General features: G+C 38.6%; 1 protein-coding gene across 5 annotated transcripts in view; it reads right to left on the bottom strand.

Annotated features, from left to right (window-relative positions):
- Positions 1 to 27036, bottom strand: part of LOC136878810 (uncharacterized) — a 648211-nt gene that overhangs the window by 14448 nt on the left and 606727 nt on the right. For all 5 annotated transcript variants that reach the window (XM_067152303.2, XM_067152306.2, XM_067152305.2 and 2 more), the window contains 3 exons: positions 22359 to 22472; positions 15614 to 15763; positions 13322 to 13395 (listed from right to left, as the gene is read on the bottom strand). In XM_067152303.2, the coding sequence (XP_067008404.2) occupies positions 13322 to 13395; positions 15614 to 15763; positions 22359 to 22472 (338 nt within the window). The remainder of the gene's footprint in view (positions 1 to 13321; positions 13396 to 15613; positions 15764 to 22358; positions 22473 to 27036) is intronic.

The raw sequence follows: 27036 nt of genomic DNA, 5'->3' as shown, positions 1-27036 counted from the left end.
AGAATGACAACTTCAAATGTGTCCCCAAACTTTGATGCAATAATCACGACAAAGAAATGTAATGTGCCACATTGAACAGTTAACAAGTGTGATATTCTCAGTATTATTATTAGTAAACTTCATGTATGTTTAAACTCTCGATTATTTTGTATTAACCTACAAAATTATATTTTGCATGTAATATATATTGGTTTGAATTTCTTTTTGTGAGAATTCTTCGTTCACCCCATTTCCCTTACCTGTCCTGCTTGCATCATCCTTGGCAAAGCTCTCCCTTCCTGATAACGTACACTACTGTCATTGAGTGACTGTACGAGCCCTTGACTTGTTGTATGCGCTTGTCTCTCGAATCAGAATTTACGACTACATTATTGATATTCAAGCAGATCCGGCCAACAGCTGGAAACTGCAGATGATGAAGATGATGATGATGATTACTGACACTCCTTGATCTATGGAATAACCAACTGGCCCAGATCCTGCATAACTCTGCCCTCTTGAAACAGATTACCCCACTGTTTTGGTAATCTAATTCTTTATACCTCCAATTTATGTGTAAAGACCCAGTCAGTCTTTCCGCAGTAAATTGTAACAGAGGCTTACTGTACCTTCATTGCACAATTTAACAAGCACATAATAAACTGGTCTTGGAATGAGACTGATATGTGTGGGTGGCTAATTATTAATATTTAATGTAGAACAGAAGATCATACTTACGCTGTAATTCTGTAAGGGCAGCATGAAACAGAATTGTTGTTCCCTATGAGACACCCGTCAACTACGAGTACTACACATTACATCTACAACATACCACATAAAGCACAAGTACTCTTAGGCAGTTTCAGACAGACACAGGCACTATTTGGTAACAGGCACTACAATTCTATAGACTAAAAAGTGTGTGAGAGCTCAAAATGTTGAGAGAAAATATACTTAAGATTTAACAACTTTTCAAATTTATACCTTCACAGGAAAAAATATAATACATATAATCAATTTCTGAAAAAGCTTTCTTGAAATTAATATAGTTTGCTTTCAGAATCTGAATGTGTCATCTGATGATTGAACAGATGCTTCTCTTTGCAGTATGAATTGATTCCTGTTACTTAAAAAGGAAGTAATTTTGGCCTATCCTTACCAACTTGATAATTATATTACGAAACATACCAACTTGTAAGAATCATTAAACTGAGGACTAGAAAATTTTATACAAGAGAAAAAGATAACAATAGGTGTGTACGCAAGAAAAAAATAGGGCGTGGGGGATCTAATTTGACAATAATGATGATTAGTGTTTGTAGGGCCTCAGCAATAATGTGCAATCATTTAGATTGCCACATGCCAATTTCAATTTTCTGTTTTACTTTACCAGAGGAACCAGAACTCTTCTGGGCTATCTATTGCCAATTTTGATTTTGTCAATAAACACAATGTGTAACCAGAAATCTTTTATGGTGCAGTTAGGGTCGTGCAGCTGTGAGCTTGCATTCAGGGGATAGTGAGTTCGAATCCCATTGTCAGCAGCCCTGAAGATGACTTTCCGTGGTTTGCCATTTTCACAGCAGGCAAATGTTGGGGCTGTGCCTTAATTAAGGCCACGGCTGCTTCCTTCCCACTCTTAGTCTCTTCCTATTCCATTGTCACCAAAAGACCTATTGTGTCTGTGCGACCTAAAGCTAGATCTTTTATGTGCAGGCACAGGCACTCTAGGACATGGAACGCTGAAAGGTCTTTCTTTCACCCTTCAAAAATTGTACCACCTCTGCCAGGTCTGAACCTGTGATAATGGGATCTGCAGGCTGAAAAAGAGGGAGCCATTTTATAATGAAATATAGTGAAAATATAGAGGCAATTACCCCATCTAAAACCAAGAAGTTGTAGAACATTTCTGCTACAAATCACGGTAACTTGTTTTATGTAACTGTTGATATCGTGACGACCAGTTTTACATGGAAAATGAACCAAAAGGACACTACTTTTCATTTCAAAAGTTCCACATGTACTGGCTAGGATTCAAACTGTGACCACCTTGGTGAGAAGCCAGTGACAATACCATTCAGTTATCACATCCCCAACATTACTATTATTAAAGATCATCACCTGGAACATACCAAGAACCTTTGTTCATCGTTTATCAGGTGAAAATAAACAGTTCCTTGTTGCGTGGAGCCAGCAGAATACATCCCCAGTATCCCCACCTGTCGTAAGAGCTACATAAAAGAGTTACACCCTTCCCAGAGGCTCTCAACCTAGAAACATAGGTTGGTGACCAAGGGCCTGCTGGCTGATTATGGCATTGTTTCAACTTAATTGAGCCAGGCTCCACACTGTCATGTTTCCTGTCTCTTGCGACTAACACTATTAGGTTTAAGAGGCCTAGGGAACCTTTCATTTTCACACCCTTAGTAGCTCTGCGCTTTCTTTTGCTGATATCCTCATTCATCAAAGGGTTGGACCTCCTCCATTTTTCACTCTAATGTTAAGAGACAATGGTTGCTCAAATGTAAGTTATCTTAACACAATCAGCACCACAATAACTACCTTAACCCTTTGCCGTTCCCTATTTAAGGGCGGCTGCCCGGCCAAAATTGCAGCGTTTTCTGACCAGGGCATTTAAATCCAATAGATGTAGCAGCATTAAATGTCACCCTTTAAAGAAAACAATGTAGAAGTCAAATGAATAGATATAAAAATGTAATTTCTCTTGCATTTTGTTTCTATTTTTTTTTTTTTGCTAGGGGCTTTACGTCGCACCGACACAGATAGGTCTTATGGCGACGATTGGATAGGAAAGGCCTAGGAGTTGGAAGGAAGCGGCCGTGGCCTTAATTAAGGTACAGCCCCAGCATTTGCCTGGTGTGAAAATGGGAAACCACGGAAAACCATCTTCAGGGCTGCCGATAGCGGGATTCGAACCTACTATCTCCCGGATGCAAGCTCACAGCCGAGCGCCTCTACGCGCACGGCCAACTCGCCCGGTCATTTTGTTTCTAAATGATCAGTGCGTATGTATTAGTACTTCCCCTCATTTTGAATCTAAATATTGACCAAGTTTCCTAAACCATTTCAGTGTCATTGCTTGCCTCACTAAAGGGCAAACACAAAAGTCGCCTAGGAAGTAATTGTCAATTTCAGGTAAAAGAACAAAACCCATATAAATTACACCACCTACATACGCCCTTATATCGTCAGCGTAATGTTCTGACAGTTAGTAGTAACAGTGCCAGTTTTTCTTTGTAAATATTTGGCATGAATATTAGTCTGCTTTACTTCTAGCTCATAAAATTTCCATCCTACAAAGAATTGAAAACAAAAAAATTCTGAACTTCGGGAAGGTAAATCATAATTTGAACCAGCATTGTTTTTCCATATTTCCAGTTCATTAGAACGATAAATAGACACAATGATGAGGACTCTAACATAAATAATCTCTAATGGGAATATGATTTCATTAAAATTCCCCCCCCACAGACTTCAAACTTTTCATCTCTATTTCTGTGTATGTCAGTAATTCTTAATCCTGTAGCCTGTTATCCATAGTATTTGATATTAAATCCAAGAGGTAAGCCGAAAGAAAATACAGTAAGTAACTCCAGCAGTACCATGTAGCTCCTCCACCATCCCCATCTTGCAGAAGTGGGTCTACTTGTGAAATATCCACAGAAAAGACTGTGAACATTGTGCTGAGAGCGTGCCGAGTCATGGAAATGCACCGTGGTTTCACGAGACCCTTCAATATTTTGGTCAACACACTTCTACTGACCGTGTATGTGACTAGCACTTTGGAGGACATTAGGCGAGTGATAAAACTTGATCTCTCTGGAGCGTTAGGAATGGCATAGGGTTAATAAACTGTGCAAATTTAGTTGATAAGTTCTCTTGGTTGCAGCAACAAAATTTGCTGCAAACTCTAGAATAAGTAAACTAAGCATAACATTAAAATAACTGCAAACAAGCCATTCTTTTGAAGCAAATGTGAAGCAATATCAATAGAGAATAAAAGCACACTGTAATGATACTCAAGCTAGGCACATGCATAAAAAGCCACATTTGAATGATGAAACCACAAGCCACCACAAAACAAATTTTCTCCTTAATACTTGGTACTCCAACATACACTTTATACTGCTAGCCTAACTGGTCACCACTCAGAAAATGAGATATCTATTGGTACAAAGCCTAGTTCTTTTTCTTGGGCATTCTAATTAAAATGAAACTAAAAATTGAATAATGACCTATTTAATATGATACCACTCATATGTTGGGTGAGACGAAGGGCTCCACTGTGGATGTGGGATATAGAATGTACCCGACTAACAGGAGCAAACCCCAAGGGCTCTCAACTTGGACTGATGATCACAAGGTCCCTAGCTGCTTCTTTCTTGTGCCATCCTTCTCAATTTTCCCCTTTCCTATCTGACCTCACTAGGTCAACTCTTGTTCTCTTCTGAGTCAGACAGTATTTTGTAAGGTCCAAGGAGTCTAATTTTCACACCCATCAAGACCTCTCTTTTTGCTAATACTGTACTCTCTTTCTTTGAAGGATCTGAACTCTTCTGCTTTCCTCTCATTTTTGTGAAAAGAGTGGACGATTGCCTTAAAACAATAACCAGCATCACAGGAAAAAGATCCAACTAAGCAGCAAAGTATTAGCTAGTGTCCTAAATCTATTGATCCTTAAAAGCCAACAGACAGTTTTATAATTAAATCCAATAACCTTACGAATAAGGTATGGGTGTAACAAATGGCACTTAACAGTTGGCTAAAAGTTTATGTCTAACCGTCTAGGATCGTCGCAAGATGGACTGAAGCGAAAGCATTTGCCAAGTATGTTTTCATTAATCAAGAACGAAAGTTAGAGGTTCGAAGGCAATCGGATACCGCCCTAGTTCTAACCATAAATGATGCCAGCTAACGATCTGCTGAAGTTCCTCCGATGACTCTGTGGGCAGCTCCCGGGAAAGAAAAGCTTTTGGGTCCCCGGGGGGGAGTATGGTTGCAAAGCTGAAACTTAAAATGAATTGATGGAAGGTCACCACCAGGAGTGGAGCCTGCGGCTTAATTTGACTCAACACGGAAACCTCATCAGACCCGGACACCGGAAGGATTGTCAGATTGAGAACTCTTTCTTGATTCGGTGGGTGGTGGTGCATGTACGTTCTTAGTTGGTGGAGCGATTTGAACCCCCTGTGGGCAGGGGCAGCAGAATAAAATCCACAGTATCCCCTGCCTGTTGTAAGAGATGACTAAAAGGGGGACCAGGGGCTCTTAACTTGGGAGCGTGGGTTGGTGACTGTGGGGCCCTGAGCTGAATCCTAGGCACTGCATCCAATTGTGCCAGGCTCCTCAATATTACTTACCTATCGTACGACTTTTAGTGCCAGGAGTGTCCGAGGACATGATTGGTCTTTCCTGCACATCTGGATGTGGGATGCTGATGATAATGAGGTAGGGACAGGGTTAAACCTGGTTTTGGCACGTATCCTACTCCTGTGGAATAACACCAAGGGGTCTGCTCTAAGCTTTACATCCCCACCTGATGGACGAATCAGCATCAACAGTCATATGCCCTCACTCCTTATGAACATTGCGGAGCGGTTTGGAATAAAATCCACGGACAGTCTGACACCGTGGTTAGCCGGTTCGAGTCCTGTGTGTCGGAAAAAAAAAAAAAAAAAATCACCATCAGAATGTCAGCCAGCAGGGTAGGAGAAGTGGTGGTATGCAATTTGTAATTGCCAGATTGCATGCCAAAAATCTGGACCTATCATACGCAACCTCCCTTTGTCTACTCTTTTTCTTTTCCGACTCCGACAGTATTAGGTCCACGAGGTCTAGGGAGTCCCATTTTCATGCCCTTCGTGGACAATATGTTCATTTTTGAAAGTGTCGGATCTCCTCCTATTTTTCCCTCTGATTAGTATTAATAGAGGATGGTTGTTCAGTTGTACTGTACTTCCTCTTAACAATAATCACCACCACCATCTGTCTGAACTATAGAAGAACCATAGAGATTAGCATGTACATGTATTCGTAAGCCAGAATAGTTCACATCCTGTATTGGATTTAGGAAGGAGACGATAGTTCGCATGATATTTTTATTTATTTACTTATTTAGCGTATGGCTTTTAGAGCTGGGAGTATCCGAGGACATCTACAGCTCACTATTTGACGCCTATGGGCAACCTGCATGACTCAGTGCGAGATGAACGAGGGAGAGGATGAAACCTGGTGTCGGCACATAGCCTACTCCTGTCTAATCACACCAAGGCATCTGATCAAGGGTTAATATCTCCATCAGACAGACGAATCGCCCTCAACAGAGTCATATGCCCTCACGCCATATAAACACTGCAGAGAGGTTTAGAACTGAACCCAGGCTTCTGACACGCAATCTAGTGAATACAAAATGTATACCACCACCTCCCCTATCCTATCCTGCTGGCCAACATTCTGATGGCAAATTTTTTTTCCACTAATGGGACTTGAACCGGCTAACCACGGTGTTGAACCACAGATATTTGATGTCATAACGACCATAACCACCAGGCAGACTACTTCACATAGTGAAACTAACGCAAAATGTAAAAAACCTGGTTGCCTGGTAAATAAAGGTTGAAATGAATGTCCAGGCTTGTTATATGATAAGTTAAGAATTTGAATCCCATATTTTCATTAACTTCAACATCACATTTTCACTTGTATATAGCAAGAACTTGAGAAAAACTCTAATGGATACAAGAAATTAGTAAACATCTACTTTTTTTTTTTTTTTGCTAGGGGCTTTACGTCGCACCGACACAGATAGGTCTTATGGCGACGATGGGATAGGAAAGGCCTAGGAGTTGGAAGGAAGCGGCCGTGGCCTTAATTAAGGTACAGCCCCAGCATTTGCCTGGTGTGAAAATGGGAAACCACGGAAAACCATTTTCAGGGCTGCCGATAGTGGGATTCGAACCTACTATCTCCCGGATGCAAGCTCACAGCCGCGTAAACATCTACTCTTCATCTCTCTGAATTTAGCTACAGAGAGAATGTTCCTTAGAACCTCAGAAAGAGACTATCCAGTAGGATTTAAAAAAAATTTCACTTCCTAATGAAATTCTAATCTATACAGGATATTTAGTATTAATTTTCAAGCCCTTAAAATGGGGCACTTACTTCATTCCGAAGAACATGGGTTTGATTTCCCTTAAAGTTAAAAACTAGCATGGCAAAGCACATGACACCGAGGTTCACTAGGCCAACAAAATTATTAAGTTAACACCTGGGTTACAAAGCAGTTAGGCATGGAGCAGATCATTTTATCCTCACTCAGTACCACAGTAGAAGCCTTCACCTTTCGCTCCACAAAATTAACATAACGTACATCAGCTCTTTAACCACTATGATAAAATAAATTACCATTCCATTGCACTGCAAGAAATGAAGCCACTACTATATTTCAACACCTGGTAGACTACTCACAAGAAACTAACTCTCAACAAATTGATGGCTCACACACCAAAGTCCTAGCTACATTACTATAAAAGTTTCCCCACGAGGCAACTAGCATGGCAGTGTGTCAAATGTAACCAGCATAACATGTTGATAGCCATTAAGAGGACCAGACCACAAACAAACTCTACCTTCCCAATCCTGAAGCTGGAAGAAGGCAGGAAACACACAAAAAAACACAACAATAATTACAACTGTGTCCAGTTAAAAGAATCTTTCAATAGAATGAACATCAAATAAAGGTAAGGAATCAAAAATAAATCATGTTGGATATGGGAAATAAAGAAGGGAAGATCAGTTTACCAAGAGGAAATGAAAAAAAAAAAAAAAAAAAAAAACATATCAATAAACACACATTATTAAATTTAGATTATTTATTCACTTATCTATGTATCCCTATACTTTTCTTTTCATCTGAAAGAGACTTTCAGCTTATTGGGCTGTATCAAATACATGCAGGGTGAAGCCAAACTCCGACGAACTTTCAGAGGTTGTTCAGAGATACCTTCCGAGTATATTGGTATAAGGAACCCATGGTCTCTGGTGGCTCGTTATCGAGTAATTGCATTTTGTTTGGTTTGTTGCCCTGATTTGCTTTGAATCTGTATTGCACTGAAAAAAGTAATTGTTTTATGTCCGTCCTAAATGAGAGTTCTTGACAGACGCTGGGGTGTAGGAATTTTGTACCGCAGGAGATTTTTAACATACCGGAAACCAACGACACAGAGTTATTACCTGTAAGGGAATATTCTGCATTTTGTACATACTGTACGGTGGAGTACACTGACATAACAGACAGAACACACTGTGACAGAAGTGTACACATTTCATCTGAAGGTTGTTGCATTACTCTATGTTTTGTGTTGTACATTTTGGTTATTGCATATTACAGACTTTTGCACTGTTGTGAAAGTATTTTACGGAAGGATGATAGGGATAAAAAACAAATCATAATTACATTATTACTCTGCAATGAGCCAACGGAGACTACAGGTCCCTTATACCAATATACTGAGAAGGTATCCCCTAAACAACCTCCAAATGTCAGAATTCACGTTCATCTTGTATAGTGCATGCTAAAGAGATGGCCAATGCTAATTATTAACCCTTTGACCTACCATTACTTGTGAAAGGAAATATTCCCTTACATACCATTTATTTTTTAGTCACTTTAAATTTGACTAATCACATACATAAGAATACACAGAGCAAAGCGAGCTTTTAGGTCATCTATAGTAACAGGAAACCAATGTTTTTGTTCGTAAGTATTACTGGTTTCAAGGGAAGCAGATAAATTAGCAAGAAATATAGAGGCATAGGCATTGGTTTCCTTAGTAATGTGATCCCAGAACTGTGGGGTTAGAAATTCATTCACTACGTCAATTTCTTTAAGATTATTTTCCAACCCCCTCCTCAATATGCAATGAATTTCAGAAACTGGTTTGCATGTTACAGAAACAGGCTTATTGTTTCCAAGTATCATTTTACTAGACTTCTCACCCGTTCTTGTTGCATTCTGGTTTTGTCATGTAGTTTCAATTGGCACTATCACCTCGGAACTGAAATCTGAATCACTTTCATAAATGTCAGTTGAAGAATAAGAAGTATTTTCACTCTCCAGAGAATCATTTCCACTTTCAACATCACCATTTTCAAGCCAGTTACGAATAACCTCATCCATGCCGCGCTTGGATGCCGCCATGATTGTTTACGATGAGCGGCAAACTGTGGTGCTTTTTATTTTCCGTATTTCAGCTCAGAATTACTATTTACACAGAGAAAATAGCTTCAGGTACCATCTGACATCATTCAGGTAGGCTGCAAAACAAACAGAATAAATCTCTCTGACCAGCTAAATGCGATAATGAACTTATAAACGTTCCGTGCACCATGATGGAAATGTCCGTCAAAGTATGTTACCGCCTTACGATCGCAGGACGGAAGGTTCCGTCAAAGTATGGCAATGGATTAAATTTGAATGATCCACAGCGGGAGATAAGTGCACACTCTACATTTGAGTCGGCTGTTGCATCATGCCTGTAGTTCAGATCCCTGCCACAGAACAAGAATAACTTAGTCTAGACTGAAAGTCTATTTCAAGTACTATGCGGTCATGAAAGCTAAATATTTATTTGCTTGTTTGATATTCAGAGGGGGAGGAAGGTGAAAGGCGATGCTATAGTTTGGAGGGCTCTAGAGGGAATGAGTAGATTATTAAAGCCGGACAGGTTAGCAACAAAAAGGAAGATGGATAGGAGATGTAATGCTGAGAATGTGAAATGTACACGTAGGAAAAAGACAACTAGACAGGTAAACCATTGACGTCTAACTTGAAACCCTTGTCAACAGATGTATGTACTCTAGTTCAAGAACTGTCCTGAGAAGATTCACTTCAATATACTTGTCCAAATGGAAAAACACAATAACTGCCCATCAGTAGTCCCACAAAGCTTCTTTGGGCAAGAGTTGCACTATTCAAGAGATCATTAGACTACCTTCCTCTGAGAAACTCAAAGGTTACAAACCAGATTAAGAAGTGATATAGCCCCACCCTGGTTACCCTTTTCTATCTTTTGTTACCAACATCTACCATATCCACCCTCAGTATTCTATCTATTCCCTTCAAAACATTTGCCGACCATGCTGTACCTTTGCAAAGGACCTTTCTTCCGTTCTGACAAGATATAATGCTGTATGTAATTAATTTTACTCCTTTTCAAATGCTTGGCAAGAGTCTTCCACACCCTTGCCTAGGTAGATTGCTCCCCTCTACTTTATCTTAATCTAGTTTGATTTCCAATAGAATTGTTCACTGACAGACTTTTGCACAGTTCAGACTCACAAGACCACACAATGTTTAGACTTAATTTTCATTTGAAATATGTTATGAACTATTAAAGACTCTGTTAGAACTTGGTAATGGATTTTCTCAACAAGGAGACATGGTGAATGGGCACATTACAAATGAAAAATCAAATATTTTATACCTTTCAGACAATTTTAAATTATCACTGAAATATAAGTAACTTTTTCAATGAACAATAAACAGTTAAAAAAAGAAATGAGTATGGACATTCTGACTGTCATTGATAAACAATAATTGTATTTACCATACTACACACAACATTCCTAAAATTATAATTTATAACTTTGAAATGATATCTAGTATTCATAGTCGCTAGTATACTGCACGTAAATAAACTTCTCTATTCTCAGCCAATAGATCCTGATAACTTGTCTTCATTTAACACAAATTTCAAGCAAAATCTTTCCTGCAAAATTTTCAAATGGAATTTGTTAATTCATAACTCAACTAAACAAAGCTATTTTTTACAGATTTCTACAGCCCCTTAAATAAAACAATAATGCCAGCTGGGAGGTTAATTTCAGTCTTTTATATGATTCAGATCTCTTAACCAGCTGTGAGATTACACTTACTCCTAGTGGCAATTATTCCATACAGGATGCGAGGATCATTCTACATTTCAAAATTTATTAGTACTCGCTGTTACAGTTAAAAAAGGAAATGACAAACCAGTGTTATAGAAAAGTGCCTCAAGTAACCGAGTTAATAGCGATAAAACAATATAAAAGGATGAGCCTGCCTTGTCCTTAGCACTGACGTATTAAAGGCGGACAGTGCAGGTAGGGAAGGAGGAGAGAAAGATGGGGAGAGCTGGAATATATACCGACAGTGAGGATGTTGCTGCCCAACCAGCAGCCTATCTTTTCCCAGTTTGTCAAGGAGTGTGTGTAAAGGAAAATTAATGTATTTCATGTGGGTTAGTGAGATAAAAATGGCTTGTAATGCAAGCACATCAAAACGTGATAATCCATTAAATAAACCTCGCGACTGAAATTCAACAACGAAAAAACTTCTGAGTTTGTTACGCTGCCAAGAAGAAAAGTAAGTAATTACTAAAGGGTGGCCTACACCATCTGTACCAATTCTTATTCAATTTCGTAAAACAGTAAAACATTGGTTTTTGTTTCTAGTATCTGGGAATACCAGGGATAAGTGGGTGTATAAATTTAAATAAAATGTTTTTTTGGTCAAGTCTGGCCAGCTTCTTGGTTGAATGGGCAGTATAGTGGCCTTCAGCTTCGGAGGGTCCCAAGTTCGATTCCCAACTGGGCTGAGATTTTAACTGTTTGGTTTAATTCCCTTATCTCGAGGGCTGGGCGTTTGTGATCATCTTCATATATTTTCATTTATCATGATACTAACAATTACATAGTGAATACCCCTCTCCATATAGGGTTACATCAGGAAGGACATACGATCCATAAAACACTGCTTAATCCACATATATATGCCGACCACATATAATGGGAAAAAGGTCAGGAAACAAGAAGGCTTTTTTTAACAAGGAAAGTGTGAGGGATTTAGTGTGTAAGCATCATCAACAACAAAGGACCACAGTGTTTTAATTCCAACAAAAGTCTGAAAGGTCAGATGAAATGAAAATCCATAGCCTGTTTCCAGACATTCGAGCAGGTCAGGAATGGAATAAATGAAGCCCCAATCTAGCGGCGTGGATAGGAATTGTGCCGGCTGCTGAAGCCTGTCGCACTCCCCTGGGCCAATGATTAATGACAGACATATGAAATGAAATGATATTGGAGAGTGTTGCCGGAATGAAAGATGACAGGGAAAAGTGGAGTACCCAGAGAAAAACCAGGCCTCCACTTTTTCCAGCGCAAATCTCACATGGAGTGACCAGGATTTGAACCACGGAACCCAGCGGTGAGAGGAAGGTGCGCCGACGCCTGAGCCACGGACGGCCACGAAATGTCAGATACTTGCACATTCCATTTATGGGTATGTGTTACTGGCCTAGCTACCACTAATTCACTCTCTCCAAAGCTCTAAAGAAACATGAGTTGCCACTGCTTGTTCCTTTCTTCAAGCTATGGGTACAGTAGTGTACAGAATGCTAGAAGTCAAATCATATTACTACTACTGGTTCCCCACAAGTGAGATCCCTTACAACTGGAAAAGCGGATGTACACTCATTACACCTCTGCCTAAAACGAGCATGTAAGTATTTCCTAACAGTCTTATTCTGTAGCAAGTTGACTATGTGACTTCTAACTCCAAGTTCAAGGTTCACTGACAGGAACCCTGAAGATTGTTTTCCATGGTTACTGCGCATCGCCAAGAGGCCAAGTTAGTGTAACAGCATTAAAAAAAAAGTAAATTCATGTCCTTGTGCCGAGGTGGTGGCGCTCCTTTCAGGCACATCCCTAATGGAGGTGAGCTGCAGGACCTTTCTAACCAACCACGTACTACCAGTCTTAAATTTATGACAATGCCTGGAATCGAACCCAGGCCTCTGAGAATGGCCGCTAACAGCGCGAACTGTTACACTAAGCAGGCGGACAGTGAAACCAAAACCAGATACAAAAAACAAAAAAACAAAAAAAAATAACCAATGAGACCAGATACCAAACAATTTCTTGGCATCCCATCTTTCAAGGATCTTCCAACAAATAATTATGTCAGTAATTAGTTCTTGAATTATTCTAGACATACATTATATTTTAAATCTTGTCAAATACGTATTGCTTGCCAATCAAAACCTTCCTGATATTACTTACACACTACATGAATGTGTATTTCATTAAATTTATGAAGTAACAGCACCAAGTAGTTCTGTTAGCTGTACAAGCTTCAGCCTTTACTATACCTTGGCTGTTAAAGTACAGGGCAATAATATTATGATCAATGTATTGCAAATGAAATAGTCTCCTCCTTCATGAACTAAAAGCTACATGTTACTACTAACATACATTCTACTGCAATGTAAAATGATTGTTATACCTGACTAACGGGCCCAGGTTATTGTCTGAAGGAAGCGACTGCAGCAATGAAGGACCAGCTGATACAGGTCGAATCTACAAAGAAATTAAACAACAACTTTAAAACACACAACTAGCTATGAGGAGCACAGTTCATGAGTTATCAAACAAGCATAGGCTGAACAAAATTCAGATCTGTTTTATTACTTCATCCTAAAAACTGAAAAACGTTGTAATTTGTAGATATCAAATGAAACTTTATTCTCTAGATAAGCCCTCACAGACACCAACTGGCGACTTTATTTTATAATATATATATATATAATATATATATATATAGACGTTCTTTATTAAAGAAACTGACAAACAGGTTTACCACACGGCAAAATATAGTTAAACTGCACACATAGATTAATTCTCTGGAGGAAGACTGACTATTATCGCCGCCTTGGTAATCATTGATAGGAAGCTCTTCTTTTCCTCCAGATATCAACCATCAATGCTGGAAGAGTTCCTGCTACATCCACTAATAAACCATTAACAGTGATGGATAGCACGTGATATTTTTCCGTTAATGTCCAAAGACACTGGTGAACAAGCCAATTGTTTCTCGAGATTACATCTTATGGCTGTTAGCTTAATTCAAGCCACACTGTTGGGTTGAAAATCAATTCATGGCGCCTTCGCTTATCAATAGTTAGGATATTGGTTCTTTTTGTACTTCCTCCTGAAGCCAGGCAATGAACTTCCTCATAAATCTCTCAGCCTTCATAATGCAGTGTGTTGGTAATACGGTCAAATCTGAAGACACCTCAAAAGTTGTAAAAATAGTCTATCACAAGCAGGCTGTAAAATCTGAATACCACTACCATCGGTTGCCCAGAGCTCCTTTATATTGGCGACTTCTTTTTTAGTACTAATCATCTATAACAAACAAAGCAATGCTAACGTACATTTTCACTTATTTGTCTGCAATTTCTATCTCTTGTGTATTGAGTTTAACTTTTTTCTGTCGATAGGTATGTACAAGTTTGTGCATGTATTTACCTCATATATTGTGTTATCACAGTTTGATTTGTCACTACAGTCCACTTCAGAATCTGAATCAATGGTCACGGTGATCATTATCACTTCCTCCTCTCCTTCAGAAAATATATCCTCATTAATTTATTTTGTTCTCTTTCCTCTATTTCTCAAAGAATATTGTCAGTATCTTCAGGCATTAATACACCCCTTTTTGGTACTGGTACCAAGGAAACAAGAAGTGACTTATATTGACTTTTCAATACTGCAGTTGCATATACAACCTACTAAAGGTTACATTTGGCTATGAATCATAAGATATATTAGTCGCTTTCATGTGGTCTTTGTATGATTTTTAATTTTATTCAGCAACATTATATTAACCACTTAACAAGATACACACACATTCAGCAATATAAATTAAGTTAAAAATCAGTATTATTTTTCTCAACAGCACAAAACTCTATTAAATTGAAAATTGGTGTAAACCCATGGCAGAACAGCCCTGACCGCTACTAAGTCTGATGGCCAGAAGGTTACAAGTTCAAGTTGATGTGTTGTAAGTGTGATTAATCCCCTCAACGTTTTTTCTCGAGTGGGGCCGCTATCTCACCGTCTGACAGCTTCTCATTTGTCTCGCACAGGCTGAGTTGACCTCGAACTATCTCTCAGATGCAGCTAAAAATCCCTGACCTGTCCAGGAATCTTACCCGGGGCCTCCAGGTAAGAGGCAGGGTTGCTACTCTGAGACTGCAAGGCTGGCAAAAACTGGTGTGACTAAGTAATAATATCCTGGTCTCGAAAGCCCAGAATAATGGCTGAGAGGATGCGTCGTGCTGATCACACGACCCCTCCTAATCTGCAGGCCTTCAGGCTGAGCAGCGGTCGCTAGGCAGGCCAAGGCCCTTTCAAGGGCGTTAAGTGGCGTGGGGTTTGGATTTAAGTAATAATATGCTCTATCTCTGTAAGTGATAACTTGAAAAGTATTCAAAAGATCCAGAGAGGGGGCGGGGGAGAGAGTTACAGAAATTAAGAGAGAAGGCAAAGCTAAAGAAGAACTCACGACTTCCCTCATGCCAACGAGTTTATATAGAAATTCAATAAACTTTAAGTCGCCATTTGCTATCAAAATGTATTATTTGTATTTGTAAAAATGTTTGGAAAAACAGGGCTACCCCAGTGAAAATAGGATGTCTGGTCATCCCATGTAAACTGTTTTTGACTGACAGGGAAGCTTTGCCATGCACTCATTGTAAACAAGTCAACACTTCTAACTAATCAGATTACATACCCTTTCAGTCTGTGTGGCAGCATTGCATGTCTCTTTGGGAGGAGCTTGTGAGGAAGATACAGTTTCAGCATTGCTGTACTTTGTCATTTGGATCTGTAGCAACTGAACAGTATGTTGTTTCTCTGCTAGTTGTTGTTGCAGGAACTCAACCTGAAAGAAAAAGAAAATGACACTATATTCCAATTTGCAAAGAAATTGTTCCAGGTAAGTTACCAAAATCTTTTCTACATGATCATTTTTTCAAAACATTTTCAAGTCAATTCAGAAATATTTAAAGAGTTTAGGAGAAATGTAAAAAAGAAAAACACACACAGTATTATGAATAAAAATAGAACTGCAAGTTTTGTTCAAATTTATCTCCCATTATTGTAAAGTGAGGTGAGTCTAGAAGATACTGACAAAACTACCATCTCCCTGCCATCGTCGTCCAAAGCATGATCTTAGATATGATAAAAAGACTCCTCAGCATCTCTCAGATGCAAATATAAATCTTAGACCTGTCCAGGAATGAACTTTAAGATTATCCTATTTGAAAAAAAACCCTTGTACATTGCATAAACTTTATGTAACATATAATTTAGTATTCTGCATCCTTGTGATCACTTGCAATTCCAGGCAGACAAAATAAAAATTTATCTCTCTCTCAGTAGCACAAACATACTAGACTGATTTCAAAGATAAAGGGAAACTGTGTCAAGGAAGGAAAAAAAACATGAACCGATGACTGCTTTCTCCTCAGAAGCAGTAAATTAAACCCCAGGCTCACCATTGTAGTAGATCTGGCTCGCAAATTTGCATCCAATGAATGTTCATTGTAGATTTCTAGTAGGTAGACTGAAAGCCCAGAAACCTTGAAAGGAAAACCTAACAGAAGAAATGCATAGGAAACATCTCTTGTAGGCACATAGTCATTAGGACTGGACAATAAAACACAATGTTCCTTTCCTTGCTGAAAGACACTTGGAAGTGCAGTGGCAGAGGGTTCAATATGCAAGTCGAGCTAGAATGAGCCAACAAATTCAGCAGATTTGCAAGAGATCATGAAACACCCTGTGAAGATGATGTTATGGGGATGTTTAATGCATGAAGGTCTTGGACAATTAGTGCCATTTGATGGCATGGAAAGTGACCAGTACATCAAAATACAGCAATGGAGAGATATTCATGAGAACTGCAGAAAAGGTTCCAGATGATGGAAGTTTTCACTAATTCTTGGCTTTGTCACACTTCAAAGAAAGTGAAGATTTTTTAATAATATTGATGTAATCGAGTGACCTGAAACTGATGTTATACACATATCTGAAGTCCAATGGGATAATAATATCTTCTCTTCACTGTTAAGTGAAGTCTTAATCTAAAACAGTGTGAATGAAATGTTAGCATATACATTTTAAAAATGGAATTAAAATAACACATTAAAACTGTTGTTACTGGTATTGTTGAACTATGCCAATGTCTTTATAATAAACAAGTATTCTTGAGTCTTGAATTGATCTTGGTGCTGACAATTCGTCATTTGCGTGTGTTGTGGACCCATTTAATTCACAAATTATGCTGTAACGCGTAGAATATAGAATAACAGTTCATATAGCGTTAAGGAGGACATTCACAACTTGAACAAGTGGCCTTTCCTTCCAATGAAATGATCTTTGTTAGAATTCAGTGTGAAGTGGATGTCTGAAAAAGAATAAAAAAAATTTGAAGTGAATTTTGAGAAAAGAAGGGAAGCTAAAAGATCGAGAAATAACATCCAGCTATATGAGACTCACCCCCACACTCCTCGTAGTTTATGTGCACTCGGCACAGACACCAACACCAGACTGATTGCCAGGAGGGAGCGGAGGCATAGATTACGGTGGCAAGGATTGGAGGGAGCTGTGAGGAGAGGCGGCTAGATGGGGATGAGTAGATTGGTGGACTTGACGTTGTGTATTTTTTACGTTTATACTTCCCTTATATGGGAATGATAATGTCGAACAGAATATCAGGTACTGAATAGGTGGACCTTTCTCTACCCTTTGATAGTAGGCTAATTATTTCCAATGTGGCACTGGCTTGTTGAGAAAGCTAAATAAAAATATCCCATGCATAGTTTGGAACTCAGCCGTTCACTAATTGGTTTCAGTGGAAATTGTTCTGTACCTTCATGTGCAGAGCGAACCATTGTGGCCAGCCAAGAGACATTGCTGGGGCCAGCTGAGAAGGGCCTACCGGTACTCACATTTCATCTATCCTTCCATGTCTGACCTATGTTGTTCTGTCCCTACCCCCTCTACATACAAGTGCCTTTCACAACTCGGGGCAACTGAGGAATTTGAGCAGTACTTGGGTCCACATTGCGCTCGTCAATGGTACTGCAAACAGTTAATTTCATGCTGTTGCAGTCCATGGTAGTTTACTGTTGCATGCCCTAGTAATTTTGAAATGAACAAAGTAGATTATTTATTAAATACTCCCTTCCATTTGTTAAAGATGAAAGAAAATCTTGAAATTAAACAATTATGTGCTCATCAACCAAATTACTGTACATGTGTGCAACTTTACTGCTCAAAAAACAAGAAAAGTAGTCACTTTTTACATGATCATACCTCCATAATAAGCATGAGTATTGAAATGAACACACACCTTCTTTGAAAGAACACTAAAACATCATTAAGATGGTTCTGCAAGGGAGAATGAAAGAGAACACGTTAAAAGAGAACACATCCTATCGTATATACAAATAAATATCGAACTGAAATATGGAAACACTAACTTATATATTACACTTTTACACAAAAGCATTTTACGTTGAGTATGTACGGGTACAGTGAAAGCTATATCTACTGTTTATAAAGATGAGAGGAGAGTATTCAAAAGAGTCAAAAAATGTGAGAAACAAATATGAAAACCTTTTCCAAGTGGGCCAGTGATAAGAAGTGAAGAAGAGCAGGCAACAAATATGAAAACATTTGCACTGGGGCCCAAAAATGTATCAACAAATTGAATATAACAATTTTTCTAAACCAAATGTTAGTTGAAGCCTTACAGTTAGGATAAGCGAGTTATTAAACATTGTTTCCTGGTCACACACCGACCATGAATTACACTGATCTGCGAATTCAAACTTTCTGATCATTGCATGAAGTTTACATAGTGATCTTTTATATTTTGGGCATGCTGATTCAGGAACTGAAGTCAGTTTATCACATCAGGTTTTTGTGCAAATTCAAAATGAAAATTTGATAAATTTGCAGCATGCACACATGCAAGTTTACTATTATCACATGTAATGAATGCTTCTTTCTTATTATTTTCACCCATCTGAACACTCCTATCTTACACTGGTATACTTATGAACATAATATAAAGATATGTAGTGTATTGTGTTAACAGATCTGTAGAAAAACACAGCCAAATGGACCAAAATTTACTACGCATTAAGCCTCATAACGTACTGAGAATGGTAAGTCTACGGTTTCAATTTTCCTATCTTAGTATAAGAAACGTCTTCACCTTGCTTGTCGTGTGTGAGGAGTAGTTGGACCTTCTCTCTTTAGTAACCAGCAGTAATCTGCCAGCATATTTTTGTTCCATTTCCTGTAGATCCTGATGGAATCTCTCTCCTTGCTCTTTGTTCAGCATTCCTAGGTTTTCAGGGAAATAGTCCAGATGTGAATGTAACCTGTACACTTTCAAGCTCATTTGCAGCCTAAATTTTAGAAAGAAACAAGCACTCTATCCATCATTTTTTGTAGTCTGAATCCTTTGTATTTCAAAGAAAGTTTTTGAGCACATTCCGGAAAGCTGCCTATACAGATCGCTCTGCAGCGCACATAACGTCTTCAAAATTAGCATCAGAAAGAAATTTTCTGATATCTGGACCTGTGAAAATACCCTCCTTGATTTTGGAATTACTGATGCCTGGGAATCGATGACACAGGTACTGAAAGCATTAACCTTCATTGGTTAGGGCCTTAACAAATTGCTTCATAAGCCCCAGTATGATATGAAGCAGAGGTAACAGTATTTTGCTCCTGTGAACAAGAGTTTCTTGTTTTATGTTTTTCGACCCTACAATCCATTGTCTACATGGCCATTCTTTTGAGACCAGTGATGTAACCTTGCTCGACTGTCCCACTCTCACAGAAAGCAGGGGTGCTTTGTATAACCTCCTTGTAAACTTAACAGAATACCTATCACTTTGAAATCACCACACACTTGCCACTTGTGTTCCTGGTACTTCAGTTTACACAACAGCATTTCAAGATTTCCATATGTTTCTCGCATAACAACTGAATGAGCAGCAGGAATGGATGCAAGTATGTTTTCACTATGAAGAAGGATGCACTTCAATCTACGCTTGGAGGCGTCTATGAAAAGTCTCCAGTCAATAGGGTCATACTGTGGTGCTCCTAGTTTTAAGATAACCTCCGGAATGTTGTTGCAGTAAACCAAGGCTCCCTCTTCAGAAAAGAAAGGTTTAAATTCTTGTTCGTGATGTCTGTACCAATAGTACGTCGTCCCTGGTGCCAACATGTTCCTTTCACAACGTCTAGACCCGAGTAACTCAGCAGATTCTTTTGTAAGCCAAGATCTCAAATAAAGTCATTTAATGCACTTTGTTCGAACAGTCTCGGTTCTTTTTCAACACATTTACGGAAGAAATCACAGTCAGAGTTAGTGCCCGCCATTTCTGCGTCAGATTCAGAAGAGGAACAATCCTGTAAATGTTCTGGACGCTGTGGTACTGGTGTATCAGAGCCATGAGGAACGGGTAAAATTGCAGAATGAATATTGCTTGCATACACAATGTTACCTTTGTTGCTGCTGTTAAATCCCTTCACATTCACAGAACAGAAATAGCAGTGAGTACTGTGGTCTGGGGGTTCTCGCCACACCACTGGAATACTGAATGGCAACGCAGTTCGCTTACTGTTCACCCACTGCCGAAACTGCTCTATACAGGTTCTACAAGCCTTATGTGGTGCTCACGGCTTGTCTTGGTCTCCAAGTTTCAAGCCAAAGTAGGCACAGTAGGCCTTTCTCACCAACTCCGTTATATTGTGCTCCTGTCTCATCGGCACGAAACTTCCACATACATAGCAGAATGTATCTGGATTGTTCCTGCAGCCACGTCATGGCATGCTGATAGATGTAAGTTCAATAAAAATATTAACACAGTACGTCACTCACATATAGAATGCTTATGAAGACAAAAATCTCTTTTCACTAGCAAGTGAAACACAACTCAGACTGTTGTGGACAAAGCACGAGAGAATGACGACACTCAGCCAAAACTGCACGTTGCCGGCTATGTTGTACATAGTTGCCGGCTCTACACACTGAGCGTGATAATACAGGACTACGAGATGGCTGGAGGACGTCAAATTAATAAAAGAATATGGAAATCTAAATTAAAGCAGCACTCTTCCTAACAACGTAAGAAGTGCATTAGTGCATGTGATGAAAAAAACGTATATAGGAATTTTGGGAAAATGTGATGCGATGGGGAAAAAATTAACATCGGATCCTGATTCAGGATGCAGAAGTCATCCTAAAAAGCAATACAGGATGGTGGCAATGAAACCATTGCAGGACAGTATTATTTGGAGGTTACACTCGGTCTAGTGCATGAGAATGGTTTTGGCCGCCATCTTCAACGTAACAACACTTTGACCAATATTTTGAACTTCTGACTGTATTGCGAAATACAAAGCACAAAAAGGCTCACTGCATTATTCAGCAATCTCACTACTAACCTTGAACTTTCCTGAGCCTAATGGCTTGCTCCCAAAGGAGCAATTTACCCTGGTAAGTTCAGGAATTCAAGACCTTTTCCATTATTGCATAATTTTTCCCAACCTCTTCCTGTGGCAGGGCTCTTATCTGTGTTCAAAATCACATTCCTTTCATAAAAGGGATGATGAACATTTTCAGGGCTAAGAAAAATGTGATTGTACTAAGTGGTAATAGCAAAAATTTGTGATTCGATAAGTAACATCTTTTTTATATCGATTTAATAGGATGGGAATCGGGACTTTGAATTTACGATGTGTTAAGCAAGAAAATGTCTCAATGAGGAACTCATTAACGAGGTTTCACTGAATTAAGAACTGAAATAAAAAGCATTCTTTGGACACTCAACATAAATTTTCAGTACACAATGTATCATACACAAACTGGTCCTTGGTTATTCACCAAAATGGCATGAGATAATTAAGTATAAATAAGGAATAGTGCCACCCTTCACAATGCCTTCCCATTCTTCTGACAAGGCGCTGAATATTCAGTTGAAGCAGACGACCCCACTCTTGCAAAAGGATATCTTCAAGGGCTTGTACTGTTTGGGGTGGAGGATTCCTCGCACGAAGGCACTGCTCCAGTTGGTCACAGACTTGTTCGACTGGATTCAAGTTGTGACTTCCAGATGGCCACTCCATTTCTTGCATGTGGTGCTCTTGCAGGAATCTCCAAACCATGTTGTATCATGCACTCTAGTATTATCATGCATGAATACAGTTTTTCTCCAGTTGTTTCATGTGAGGAATCACATGTGGCACTAAGATTTTGTCAATATGTTGTCAAGCAGTTTAAGATCCACTGTGATCTATCAGGAGATTGGTTTACATGTCAAGACTTATGCCTGCCTGCACAATAATGGATCCAGCTCCATAAGCAGCAGTAGATGATATAGCTGTCAAATGAAATCACTTTCAAGCTTACCAATACTTCATAAAAAACAACAGAAAGTGAAAAAACACACCTGACGCCGGAGATCTGCTATTTCTTCTTGAGGATTTCGACAGCTGGACTGGCCGGATTCATCAGAGTCACCAGATGGAGCCTCTGAGCTTGCCAAATTGTAGAAGAGACCATTCTGAAAGAAACACAAGAATTAAATATGAAAAACATTGTAAAATTAATAAACATACAGAAAATATGAAGAAAAATGAGAATCCTTATGATGAAAATCTAAATCTTCCAAGAGTTATGTCTGGTGAATTCAGGAGTACAGAGTAAACATAAAGTTGCACAAGGAGAAGGAAGAAAAAAGTCTCATGAGCCTGTCTCTTTCAGTTTTAGTTGCCAATACTCATTATTACCATGTTATCCTTCATAGGCTAAACCTGCCTTAGTTTTGAGCTCTCTTTTCAATGTATTCTTTCTACCTTGCACTTCTTCCTTCATCCCTGAAGAGGCTCAGACAACTCAGTTTTTTAGTTTAATAATAATAATAATAATAATAATAATAATAATAATAATAATAATAATAATAATAATAATAATGTTTGACTATTGCTAGCTTTGTGGAGCTCTTGTAAGGCAGACCCCCCCTCAAATAAGGTTAAGCAGATCAGCAGTATATGTGCCAGAAATTGAACGCAGGGCCCTGAGGACAGAAAGTCAAGATGCCGACCACTCAGGCCTGGAAAGAAGAAGAAGAAGCAACTTCCTAAGAGACCTAAAGTTTTACGTGGAACAACGGGGACATGACTTCACTTAAAACTGAAAGCATTGGCTGGTATTCAAACTGATGAGGCTTTGGGACATCACTATCCATTAATTACCATCACAGTTCCAACCTCATCCGTATACCATGAGGAGGAGGAAAGGAGGACATAAACATGCTATGTTCTTTTTTACTAATCCTCTAATAAGCCAACACTGAGTGGTTTAAATGTGACTGTTGATACACAACCACATAATCTCCAGTTTGACATGTAATCCGAACTGGAGAGATGCAACACTACATCAAATATCTTGTATGCAATAACTAGAATTCAAACTGATGCTGCCTTGGTGAAGAGCTAGTAACAATAACTCTGTCAACATGCCCCCCTTCCCCCAATCACACCAAATAGTATTGTTTCTAAATGAATGCCAGTGCCTTAAACAAGGTCACGAATGCTACCTACCTAGTTGTAACTCTCTTCTATCCCCCCCCCGTTGCCAAAACCCCATCCATGTTAACAGGATTTGATGTCTGTGAGGACTGTTCCTCACCAACAGCAACTTTCCCCAGAACAATCAACAGAGAATGTGAACGCCAATTAAGGCTTTCATGTTCGCAGATTGAAAAATCACAGCAGTAGATCTATGTGAAAGCCTTTACTGTCATTGTACCTCTATGGGGAGAATTCCTTTTAATAACAAAATAGTTTCTCTTTAGCAGATTGGTAATCCTTATTTGTTAACGCGACAAGGACTCTGAAGATATTCTGCCCCTAAGCGCCTGTGCATGCATGCACAGCTTAATGACCAACAAGCATGGTTCTATTGCTGTGATTTTATAGAGAATTTGTATGACCGACGAGGTGATTACATGATGGAATTTTTTTTATTTTTAGAATTGGCTTAACATTGCACCGACACAGATAGGTCTTATGGTGACGATGCGATAGGAAAGGCCTAGGTATGGGAAGGTAGCGGCAGTGGTCATAATTAAGGTACAGCCCCAGCATTTGCCTGGTGTGAAAATGGGAAACCATAGAAAACCATCTTCAGGGCTACCAACAGTGGGGCTCGAACCCCACTATCTTCCGGATGCAAGCTCACAGCTGCGTACCCCTAAATGCACGGCCAACTCGCCCGGTATTATTAAATGATGGACGTTTTAATTTAATTACTTTCCAGTTTGTGTGTTGCAACTGCAACAAAGCATACCATACAAAAAATATAATTTACAGCATGATTAAGGTTAAAGAGGAAATATTTACAGTCTACTAGTACAAAAAGTACAAATGATTTTGTCACAATCTGAAGGGAGCCCTTCAGTGCCAATATACAAATTACTTTCCTACCAGAAACCTTATAATGGTATCAGGTCTGAGGTTGTATATGAAATGCACCACAGATAGGGGTTAGCAGATGTATGGGTTTTCCTGGAATATGACTTTTGCTCATTTTGTTCCATATATATATCACAGTTTAGACATACTACAGTACTGAAAAAGGATTGCAGTTAAAATAGAGTACAAAATATTGTTCTGTATTCTGACCAAAGATTAGTCACCACAGTTGAGAAAAGCACCTCTGTCAGTATGCTAGCATTACTATGTTGCATGTACAGCATGTAAAGAAATGAAAATCCACAGCCTGTTTCCAGTCATTTGACTGGATCAGGAATGGAATGAAGCCCCCATCTAGTGGCTTGTTCTCTCAACTGTGGTTCAAATCCCAGTCACTCCATTGTGAGATTTGCGCTGGACAAACCAGAGGCTTAGCAATGTAAAGAATGAGGGAATAATTTTTTTGGTTACAAAGTAATGCTCATATTAAATTGAATGATTTTTTTTTTTTACTGGAGAAGTTAAGGTTTATGAAAATGAATTTCAATATGTCTACAAGGTTTGTGTTATGTATGTAAATCGTTTGATTTTAGTAATTCTAAAGTCTTTGCATTGATGAATTCTATAACTCTAAAAACTTACTGAACTGAGTTTTCTACATTTATTTGAGACACTAGGTTTAGAGGAAAGCTGAATATGGATGATGTGTCCAGAATTTGTTGAAATAGTCAATTAGTTTTCCAGGGAAGGTGGTTCTGGTGAAAACTAAAAGTAACTCTCCAAAAAGGTGGGTATATATATTACAGGTTTACTTGGCCCAGAAAAACTTGAGAACATTTTGATGGTAACTTACTACGATTTTGCTAAATATATTTCCATTACAAGTAATGAACTTCATTCAAGGTCTTCCCATCTTTCCACTGACTCTCCCTCCCCTCAGTTTCCCCTATCCAACTCAACCTCAAAACGGCTGCTAGTCAGTGTGGAGGTCAACATCAACCGGACCTGATCTATACAAGCACAGGGCTGGAGGAAAGAGCAAATCCTGGCTATACTTGTATTCTCCATGAAGAAATTTTACCGATTTTAAAAACTTCACTCCGTTTTCCAGAAGCATGACAAATAGGTAACATTTGACAGTCTTCACAATTTTAGAGTATTCCTCCAGCAAACCAGTAGTTGTGATAAATATGGTTGGACCCACACCTGTTACAACTAGTTTTGTCCAAGATTGAATCTACAGTATAAACATTTTAAACATAGACTGTCATTGCATTTGTTGATTGTACTTTATCTTAAGTTTTTTGTATCATTCTTTTTGTACATGTCCTTCATATTTGTGTTATTTTAGCTGATGATGACCTCTAGGCTAGGTCAAAACATGTCCTATGTAGCTTTTTAGACAGACCATTTAACAAATGGAAAACTTGTATGGAACAGGTGGACTTTATACAATCAACTTCTTTTAGAATTGAATCTTAGATAAGTAGGCCTAGCCTATATTTCCATCGAATGCATACACTGAATGAGTATTTTCAATAATTGCAATAATAGAGAGCAATTACAGAAAAAGAAGCTCTTAAGATTTGATAAAAAATTGACTCTTTTGAGAATTGTAAGGATTTCATAAGTTTTTGTTGAATAAGAAGTTTTTGCAAATTGCATCTTCAAATTACAAGTACTTATGAAGTATACATTTCAATCTAAAGACTAAGGCATTATTTGTTTGCAAAATATTTCACGCTGGTAAATTATTACCAGTATTCATTAGTTAATACATCCATGGTCTCTTCTCTCATTCATTAAATGGCTATGGTGTTTAATTTAGTGCTATATGATTAAAGAAACTGAAGTGTTCCTTATTTGGCATCTGGAAATCAGGCAACCCTAACCACAGACTAAAACACATTTTTGAACAATCATTTAGCCACGAGCTGAAACAGATAATTGCAGGAATTTGTCAATTTGTAACTTTTTACCACTGTTTAAGGGGTTAACTTGGATTAAGCAATTTGGAAATTAAGCTAGAATACAGACACTTACAGTTTTGGGGAAAAGATTGGGTCTTGCATACATTATCCAGAACATCATGGTTGTGAGGAAACAAGAATCACTGAAAAGTACTTAGTGATGTGACAAAGGACTCAATATGACAAGGAAACACTACAGACTGTACGATCATCACAGCAACAGGACAAACTGGTCCACACACAGGCTTAGTTAATGAGAAAGAAATTGAGAATTGATACTGGGCACAAGAAGAAGATACCAGACTGGTTCGTTCTTTAAATATAAATAGACCATAGAGAAGAGAAGTCAAGACAAATTCAGATAGGAATAGCACAAGGAACCAAAAAGTCTTTATAAATCATTACACACGTAATTCATGACTATTTAGTTTTAAAAAAGAAGCCAATTCATTTCAAGTTAGAACAAAAGGATTCCAAACCAGTCAAATAACTATACAAGGCAGGGAATTCAAGCGCACAAACAATTTTCCAATGGGATGTTAATAATAATGTAGAAAATATCGTAAGTCAAGCGATTTGGTCACATTCTGAAAATGAAAAGACTTCTTGTATTGTACAGTATTTACAAAGGATAAGCTGAATCTCTCCAATAAAGATCATGCTCATCTGAGAAATACAAGAA

Source organism: Anabrus simplex, chromosome 8 (genome assembly GCF_040414725.1).
Source record: "Anabrus simplex isolate iqAnaSimp1 chromosome 8, ASM4041472v1, whole genome shotgun sequence".
NCBI classification, from domain to species: Eukaryota; Metazoa; Arthropoda; class Insecta; order Orthoptera; family Tettigoniidae; genus Anabrus; species Anabrus simplex.
Note: the sequence above shows the minus strand (reverse complement) of the source record. Positions and strands in the feature narration are given on the sequence as shown.